General features: G+C 49.2%; 1 protein-coding gene across 1 annotated transcript in view; it reads right to left on the bottom strand.

The window, feature by feature from the left end:
* mgat4a (alpha-1,3-mannosyl-glycoprotein 4-beta-N-acetylglucosaminyltransferase A) overlaps positions 1–10,000 on the bottom strand; it is a gene marked incomplete at its 5' end in the record, with an annotated part of 19,639 nt that overhangs the window by 5,260 nt on the left and 4,379 nt on the right. The window contains 4 exons of the mRNA XM_084452054.1: positions 4,753–4,871; positions 6,012–6,086; positions 6,326–6,433; positions 7,056–7,186. Coding sequence (XP_084308180.1) covers positions 4,753–4,871; positions 6,012–6,086; positions 6,326–6,433; positions 7,056–7,186 — 433 coding nt within the window. The remainder of the gene's footprint in view (positions 1–4,752; positions 4,872–6,011; positions 6,087–6,325; positions 6,434–7,055; positions 7,187–10,000) is intronic.

Here is a 10,000-nt window from a genome sequence, read left to right as displayed (position 1 = left end):
TATGATATTGACATCAGCCGGCAACTGGGGGCTGAGAAACATATCCGAATTTGCGACGAGGAAGTGCGAGTTCAATTTGCCACCTCCCAGTTATAAACGAACGCACCATATACCCTGGCATAAGTGCGCTTTTTCATAACCATAGCAACCATTGCTTTATTGTACAAAGACTCAGTAAACTGTAAAAAGACAAGTTCAAGTTGGATTAGAAAGCTGTTGCTGATCGCGCCAAAAAGTATGTTTCCATACACAGCCTACCCATTCAGACCAGAGATTGAATCTGAAATGGTGGTGGTGTAGCCTACTTCATTGTAGGAATAATAAGTATGGCTACAACTACACACAGGCCACAAAATACAATAACAAAATACAGACAACAGCGGCCACTAATGATTTTCTTTTCATTTTGGTATCAGGGCTTTTTCCAGGACTGTCAAATACGCCTATAGACAAAGGCTATCCGATTAATAAATGCACGGCACTAAACTTCTGGTATATACAGTATGTATAACGTGTTAGGCCTAGCCTAAGCTTACTTTAGTGCACAGCAAACTGCCTTTGCCCTTTAGGTCTTTATTGTTGTTGTTATTATTTTACTATGTCGAATGATTTGCCTGTTTGTGTGCTGCGCGCACCATTGCATTCCTGTACCCTCATTTATTTAATGTATTTCGTTAGATAAAAACGAATAATATAGGCCACAACTAGGCTACACACATAGGATATAGATAAAATGTAGTGTAAAACGAAATAATAAAAAAACAGCGTAAAACGCAGACCGCGGTTGAAATCTATCAATTTGAACGCTCAGGATAATTCCTACCCGTGACAGCCCTATGGTTGACAAGTAGGCCTAGGCTAGTCATATTGAACAATACACTTTTATTTTGCCAATGAGCCTACTTCACAATATACTACGAATTTTCTTTCGGCCCATGGTGCATAACACAGATGGAGACATATTAGACAGGATGCAGGGACAATGTAAATAAATATAACACCAGTGAGTTAGCTACTACCACAGCACTTGGCGTGGCTGGAGAACATAAGCTAAGCCAAATGACGGTGGCAATAATAATATAACATAATTTATCTTGTCAGCAACACACAGTAAGCACAATAGTAGGAATAATAACATATATTAACCAGGTTATCTGTTAGTAGCCTGCTATTATTTAGGCTCAATAATCTAACGTTAAGTTGTCATATCACTGATCTCCCTGGACGGAGGCTGGCTAGCCATATCAGAGCTAACAAGACAACTAGCAGCTTAAGTAACCTGATGGTGACGGCGACGTTCCTCAATACCACTCGTGGTCAAGTAGCGACGTCAGCTACGTTCCTCAATACCACTCGTGGTCAAGTAGCGACGTTCGTCAGGTTTGTCTTCTCAGTTAGCAAATCCACACGGGCCATAATTACGGGAGCAAACGAGAGCCACGCGAATGCCGCGACCCATGCACACATTGCTGACTTACTTCAGGCCGCCGCCGTCGCTAGGACAAAATGTCGTGAGTCACGTCAGTCCTCCTATCAAATACAATGGGAGTCGAATGGATTTCACTCACGTACGTGCGTACGTTTGTCAGCTCCGTATGCAGCTCAGTTCGCTCCGTGCGGTAAGAAATGGCACATTTCACCCCCCAGAGCACGTGTGCTATTCGCATACGTAGCTAACGTCGCTACTTGAGCACGTGTGCTATTCGCATACGTAGCTAACGTCGCTACGTGAGCACTTGTGCTACAGTAGGACCCCACTCATCCGAACCCAACGGGACCGCAGGTCGTTTGTATCTCTGAAATGTCCGGATGACTGGAACATATGTTAAAATGCACCAAATTCAATAAGTGGTATACTTGTTTCATATAGACTCATAATAGACCAATAAATACCCTTAATTACTTGTGAAAATGCATCAAAATTGCAATCAAATAGCCAACTAAACTCATATAGGCCGGTAGCCTATAATAAAATAACCGAATTTCCACTTGAGTGCGTGCTTTGATCAAATACAGTACTTTATTCTCAAATGAGGCTTACGCTGTATCGATAGGCTACTGTATTCGCAGAACAACATGGTATAGCCTAAAACAACCCAACATTAGAACAATTAGAGCAAATGGTAATCAATAAATAAATAAATGAAATGACAGACAAGTTGTCGCGTCTTAGGCTATTGTAGCCTAAAAGAAAGTCTCTAAAACAACAGATGTAGACTAACGTGGCCTAGGCTGTAGACTATTATTTAACAAATACAGTAGGTCTAGTAGGCTAATCTACATGCTTACAACACGTCTGTGTTCCTGAAGTCCATTAACTGGGAACGAAAAATGACTCTCTGCTCCTCTGCTTCAGGTTGCTGACGCGCTTTCTGGCTACCAAGGAATGCAGCTCTCGCGCAGCAGACTCGTTTGCGTTTTGCGCTCGACATTAGAGTAACAAAGAAATGAAACGTGACAGTAGACTACAGCCTACAAGCAACATGTAGGTCTACATACAGTTCTGTTTTTATTCACAGTAGGGTACAGTACTGTAATGAAAAGCCCACCAGTAACCAGATAGCTGGTGGGCTTTTCTACCGGTAGACCGGGAGGTTCGGATCTCTTATGTTCGGATGAGTGGGGTCCTACTGTATTCCCTAAAGTAGCTGAGTAAACACGTCGTCGCCGTCAGTTAACGTGGCTATCCCGACTTTACAAGTGAGACGGCGAGACCAGTAGTTCCTTTTTTTGCTCGTTAATGCTTTGCATCCATGTAGGCTAACCTACATTTCTGTAGTTGCTGTTTAATGGTAGGCTACGTTCGTTTGTGGTCGGACGTGGCAAGTCGCAAGTGGCAAAATACCTCCCTCCGACCTGTGTGCATTCGAGCTATAGCGAATGATATGATGATGATATGATATTGACATCAGCCGGCAACTGGAGGCTGAGAAACATATCCGAATTTGCGACGAGGAAGTGCGAGTTCAATTTGCCACCTCCCAGTTATAAACGAACGCACCATATACCCTGGCATAAGTGCGCTTTTTCATAACCATAGCAACCATTGCTTTATTGTACAAAGACTCAGTAAACTGTAAAAAGACAAGTTCAAGTTGGATTAGAGAGCTGTAGCTGATCGCGCCAAAAAGTATGTTTCCATACATAGCCTACCCATTCAGACCAGAGATTGAATCTTAAATGGTGGTGGTGTAGCCTACTTCATTGTAGGAATAATAAGTATGGCTACAACTACACACAGGCCACAAAATACAATAACAAAATACAGACAACAGCGGCCACTAATGATTTTCTTTTCATTTTGGTAGGCTATCAGGGCTTTTTCCAGGACTGTCAAATACGCCTATAGACAAAGGCTATCCGATTAATAAATGCACGGCACTAAACTTCTGGTAGGCTATATACAGTATGTATAACGTGTTAGGCCTAGCCTAAGCTTACTTTAGTGCACAGAAAACATTGCCTTTGCCCTTTAGGTCCCTTTATATCTGTAGCCTAATTGTTATTGTTGTTGTTATTATTTTACTATGTCGAATGATTTGCCTGTTTGTGTGCTGCGCGCACCATTGCATTCCTGCACCATCATTTATTTAATGTATTTCGTTACATAAAAACGAATAATATAGGCCACAACTAGGCTACACACATAGGATATAGATAAAATGTAGTGTAAAACGAAATAATAATAAAAACAGCAGGTTATGACATAAGAGGCTGACAGAAAGCCTACTGGGCTATCAGGATCAAAAAACATTTATTTTGCCAAGGAGCCTACTTCACAATATACTACGAATTTTCTTTCGGCCCATGGTGCATAACACAGATGGAGACATATTAGACAGGATGCAGGGACAATGTAAATAAATATAACACCAGTGAGTTAGCTACTACCACAGCACTTGGCGTGGCTGGAGAACATAAGCTAAGCCAAATGACGGTGGCAATAATAATATAACATAATTTATCTTGTCAGCAACACACAGTAAGCACAATAGTAGGAATAATAACATATATTAACCAGGTTATCTGTTAGTAGCCTGCTATTATTTAGGCTCAATAATCTAACGTTAAGTTGTCATATCACTGATCTCACTGGACGGAGGCTGGCTAGCCATATCAGAGCTAACAAGAGAACTAGCAGCTTAAGTAACCTGATGGTGACGGCGACGTTCCTCAATACCACTCGTGGTCAAGTAGCGACGTCAGCTACGTTCGCAATACCACTCGTGGTCAAGTAGCGACGTTCGTCAGGTTTGTCTTCTCAGTTAGCAAATCCACACGGGCCATAATTACGGGAGCTAACGAGAGCCACGCGAATGCCGCGACCCATGCACACATTGCTGACTTACTTCAGGCCGCCGCCGTCGCTAGGACAAAATGTCGTGAGTCACGTCAGTCCTCCTATCAAATACAATGGGAGTCGAATGGATTTCACTCACGTACGTGCGTACGTTTGTCAGCTCCGTATGCAGCTCAGTTCGCTCCGTGCGGTAAGAAATGGCACATTTCACCCCCCATAGCGCGTGTGTGTGCGCGCGTGTGTGTGCGCGTGTGTGTGTGGGTGTAAGAGAGACAAAGAGAAAGAAACTTGCCTCCCACTCAACATCCATGCATAAATATGCACACAAACTGCACACTCGTAGCAACAAGCATAAGAATTATGCACACACACACACACACGCACACACACACACGCACACACACACACACACACACACGCACACACACCTTGCTCCATTCCTCCAGCTGTACCTGTCTATGCTGACGGGCCTGTCGAACCTGAGGAGCACGTAGTCCCCGGCCGTGGGGGTGATGGCCCAGAAGAAGTCCTCTCCCAGGTAGGTCTTCTCCAGGGTGTGGCCCTGGTACACCTGAGCAGCAGCACAACACCAGCATCAACACAGCTGCAGCCGAGGTAGACGACCGTCACAGCTCAGGCAAACACTCATCACTGGCTCGGTGTGGGTACAACACCCAGGACGTCACCGACACCTTATCAACGACACGGCAACAATGGCCTCATACATGTGATAAATTAACTACAGGCTGCAGTGTTGTGGACGTCTGTTTGAAGTCTGCTTCAGATACGCTGCTCAAATAATTTAGGGAACACTGTAGGGGGCAGTTTGATGGTGTCTGAGGGGGTAGTAGGGGGCAGTTTGATGGTGTCTGAGGGGGTAGTAGGGGGCAGTTTGATGGTATCTGAGGGGGTAGTAGGGGAGAGTTTGATGGTGTCTGAGGGGGTAGTAGGGGGCAGTTTGATGGTGTCTGAGGGGGTAGTAGGGGGCAGTTTGATGGTGTCTGAGGGGGTAGTAGGGGGCAGTTTGATGGTGTCTGAGGGGGTAGTAGGGGGCAGTTTGATGGTGTCTGAGGGGGCTGTGGAGGGCAGAGAAGGAGGCATGTTTCTGCTGACTCGTGAAGAAGACGGACGCTAAAAGTTCTCCTTTCATCTGAATGTCAGAGTCAATGGAATCATCCCCAACCCTTTATACAGCACCATTCATACACACCCTAACCATTCAGCACCATTCATACACACCCTAACCCTTTATACAGCACCATTCATACACACCCTAACCATTCAGCACCATTCATACACACCCCAACCCTTTATACAGCACCATTCATACACACCCTAACCATTCAGCACCATTCATACACACCCTAACCATTCAGCACCATTCATACACACCCCAACCATTTATACAGCACCATTCATACACAGTCCAACCCTTTATACAGCACCATTCATACACACCCTAACCATTCAGCACCATTCATACACACCCCAACCCTTTATACAGGACCATTCATACACACCCTAACCATTGAGCACCATTCATACACACCCCAACCCTTTATACAGCACCATTCATACACAGCCCAACCCTTTATACAGCACCATTCATACTAGTGAATGTAGCACATAGTGCTTTGCATGAAAAGAGATGGATAAAAACATGAATCATAAAAACCCGGTGAGAACAGAATGAGTGGTGCGTGACTTCTACCTTGAGCGAAGTGGAGACCTCCGCTGGAGGGTTGACGTGGATCTTATGGAGCAGAGGCTTCAGGAAGTCCTTATCCTACACAGGAAGCAGGAAGAGGAAGTGAGCCACGAGGTAGGCATGACAAGTCGTCGCACCACCGGGGTCATTCCAACAAAGGATCGCAGAGGTGAGTGAGGGAATACAGACGCATACACAACTGACCCCCCCCCCCCCACACACACACACACACACACACACACACACACACACACAAAGACATAAGGTGGGAAAGTACAGCAGTGTATGTTCGGGGAAGGGTTGAGGGAAATATTCACAGTGAGTTTCTGGATCTTTCCTGCCAGGGAGGAGTGGAGACCCACATGCTGGAACAGAGACGGCCTGAAACGAACCCGGAGACCCGACTTCTGCCTCTCACAGTGCTTCTACAGGGAGAGAGAGAGACAGAGACATAGAGAGAGACAGAAAGAGAGAGAGAGAGAGAGAGATAGACATAGAGAGAGACAGAAAGAGAGAGAAAGAGACAGAGACAGAGAGATAGAGAGAGAGACAGAGAGAGAGAGAGACAGAGACAGAAAGAGAGAGAGAGAGACAGAGACAGAGAGATAGAGAGAGAGACAGAGAGAGACAGAGACAGAGAGAGAGAGAGATAGATAGATAGATAGAGAGAAGGGATATAGAGAGAGAGAGGGGGAGATAGATAGAGAGATAAATATGAAGATAGAGAGAGATAGATAGATATAGATAGATAGAAGGGAGATAGATAGAGAGAAAGAGAGAAATATAAAGATAGAGAGTGAGATAGATAGATAGAAGGGAGATAGAGAGAGAGGGAGATAGATAGATAGATAGAGAGAGAGATACATAGATAAATAAATAAATATATAGAGAGAAGGGTTATTTTAATTTTTTTAAATCTAAACTTGTCCCAGAACGCTCACGCAACCACCAACCAAACCAAACGCACACACACACACACACACACACACACACACACACACACACACACACACACACACACACAAATGCATGCACACATGTACACACCGCATCCTTCTCAGGGTTGCAGACTTTGACCCACAGGATGTGGTCTAGTAGCCAATCAATGGGCTTTTCCTTGTAGAACATGAAGATAAACTCTACGATCAGGTTCAGATCAGGAGCCTGGAACATTTTACCTGAGAGAGAGAGAGAGAGAGAGAGAGAGAGAGAGAGAGAGAGAGAGTGTGTGAGAGAGAGAGAGAGAGAGAGAGAGAGAGAGAGTGTGTGTGAGAGAGAGAGAGAGAGAGAGAGAATATGGGCTGTGTTTATTGAGGTTGATCCATTTGGGCGTTAATTGCTGATGGTACTCATATTTCCCTAGCAACATCCATAGCAACCTGCCTGAGACATATTACAGACCTGCGGGAGACAAACAAACAGTTTAGGGATGATGTCACAAAGGAAGGAAGGAAGGAAGGAAGGAAGGAAGGAAGGAAGGAAGGAAGGAAGGAAGGAAGGAAGGACAGCTTTATCACCCTCTAACCCACCCTTTGTTATTGTTCCCCTTTTGATGTTCACTCTTTCCAGTGAGTTGACAGTAAAACACCTGTTGAACTGAGATGAGACCTGGCAGACAGGGAGGAGGAGTGAGGGACAGGGAGGAGGAGTGAGGGACAGGGAGGAGGAGTGGGGGACAGGGAGGAGGAGTAGAGGACAGGGAGGAGGAGTGGAGGACAGGGAGGAGGAGTGAGGGACAGGGAGGAGGAGTGAGGGACAGGGAGGAGGAGTGGAGGACAGGGAGGAGGAGTGGAGGACAGGGAGGAGGAGTGAGGGACAGGGAGGAGGAGTGAGGGACAGGGAGGAGGAGTAGAGGACAGGGAGGAGGAGTGAGGGACAGGGAGGAGGAGTGAGGGACAGGGAGGAGGAGTGAGGGACAGGGAGGAGGAGTAGAGGACAGGGAGGAGGAGTGGAGGACAGGGAGGAGGAGTGAGGGACAGGGAGGAGGAGTGAGGGACAGGGAGGAGGAGTGGAGGACAGGGAGGAGGAGTGGAGGACAGGGAGGAGGAGTAGAGGACAGGGAGGAGGAGTAGAGGACAGGGAGGAGGAGTGGAGGACAGGGAGGAGGAGTGGAGGACAGGGAGGAGGAGTGAGGGACAGGGAGGAGGAGTGGAGGACAGGGAGGAGGAGTGAGGGACAGGGAGGAGGAGTAGAGGACAGGGAGGAGGAGTGGAGGACAGGGAGGAGGAGTGGAGGACAGGGAGGAGGAGTGGAGGACAGGGAGGAGGAGTGGAGGACAGGGAGGAGGAGTGAGGGACAGGGAGGAGGAGTAGAGGACAGGGAGGAGGAGTGGAGGACAGGGAGGAGGAGTGGAGGACAGGGAGGAGGAGTGAGGGACAGGGAGGAGGAGTGAGGGACAGGGAGGAGGAGTGGAGGACAGGGAGGAGGAGTAGAGGACAGGGAGGAGGAGTGGAGGACAGGGAGGAGGAGTAGAGGACAGGGAGGAGGAGTGAGGGACAGGGAGGAGGAGTGAGGGACAGGGAGGAGGAGTGAGGGACAGGGAGGAGGAGTGAGGGACAGGGAGGAGAAGTAGAGGACAGGGAAGAGGAGTGGAGGACAGGGAGGAGGAGTGGAGGACAGGGAGGAGGAGTGGAGGACAGGGAGGAGGAGTGAGGGACAGGGAGGAGGAGTGGAGGACAGGGAGGAGGAGTAGAGGACAGGGAGGAGGAGTGGAGGACAGGGAGGAGGAGTGGAGGACAGGGAGGAGGAGTGGAGGACAGGGAGGAGGAGTGAGGGACAGGGAGGAGGAGTGAGGGACAGGGAGGAGGAGTAGAGGACAGGGAGGAGGAGTGGAGGACAGGGAGGAGGAGTGGAGGACAGGGAGGAGGAGTGAGGGACAGGGAGGAGGAGTGAGGGACAGGGAGGAGGAGTGAGGGACAGGGAGGAGGAGTAGAGGACAGGTAGGAGGAGTGAGGGACAGGGAGGAGGAGTGGAGGACAGGGAGGAGGAGTAGAGGACAGGGAGGAGGAGTAGAGGACAGGGAGGAGGAGTGGAGGACAGGGAGGAGGAGTGGAGGACAGGGAGGAGGAGTGAGGGACAGGGAGGAGGAGTGAGGGACAGGGAGGAGGAGTGAGGGACAGGGAGGAGAAGTAGAGGACAGGGAGGAGGAGTGAGGGACAGGGAGGAGGAGTGGAGGACAGGGAGGAGGAGTGGAGGACAGGGAGGAGGATTAGAGGACAGGGAGGAGGAGTGGAGGACAGGGAGGAGGAGTGGAGGACAGGGAGGAGGAGTGGAGGACAGGGAGGAGGAGTGAGGGACAGGGAGGAGGAGTGAGGGACAGGGAGGAGGAGTAGAGGACAGGTAGGAGGAGTGAGGGACAGGGAGGAGGAGTGGAGGACAGGGAGGAGGAGTGGAGGACAGGGAGGAGGAGTAGAGGACAGGGAGGAGGAGTGAGGGACAGGGAGGAGGAGTGAGGGACAGGGAGGAGGAGTAGAGGACAGGGAGGAGGAGTAGAGGACAGGGAGGAGGAGTGAGGGACAGGGAGGAGGAATGAGGGACAGGGAGGAGGAGTGGAGGACAGGGAGGAGGAGTGGAGGACAGGGAGGAGGAGTGAGGGACAGGGAGGAGGAGTGGAGGACAGGGAGGAGGAGTGAGGGACAGGGAGGAGGAGTAGAGGACAGGGAGGAGGAGTGGAGGACAGGGAGGAGGAGTGGAGGACAGGGAGGAGGAGTGGAGGACAGGGAGGAGGAGTGAGGGACAGGGAGGAGGAGTGGAGGACAGGGAGGAGGAGTAGAGGACAGGGAGGAGGAGTGGAGGACAGGGAGGAGGAGTGGAGGACAGGGAGGAGGAGTGAGGGACAGGGAGGAGGAGTAGAGGACAGGGAGGAGGAGTGAGGGACAGGGAGGAGGAGTGGAGGACAGGGAGGAGGAGTGGAGGACAGGGAGGAGGAGTGGAGGACAGGGAGGAGGAGTGAGGGACAGGGTGGAGGAGTGGAAGGCGTGTTCTCTGCTGTT

Source organism: Borostomias antarcticus (assembly GCF_949987555.1).
Source record: "Borostomias antarcticus genome assembly, chromosome: 17".
Classification (NCBI taxonomy): Eukaryota; Metazoa; Chordata; class Actinopteri; order Stomiiformes; family Stomiidae; genus Borostomias; species Borostomias antarcticus.
Note: the sequence above shows the minus strand (reverse complement) of the source record. Positions and strands in the feature narration are given on the sequence as shown.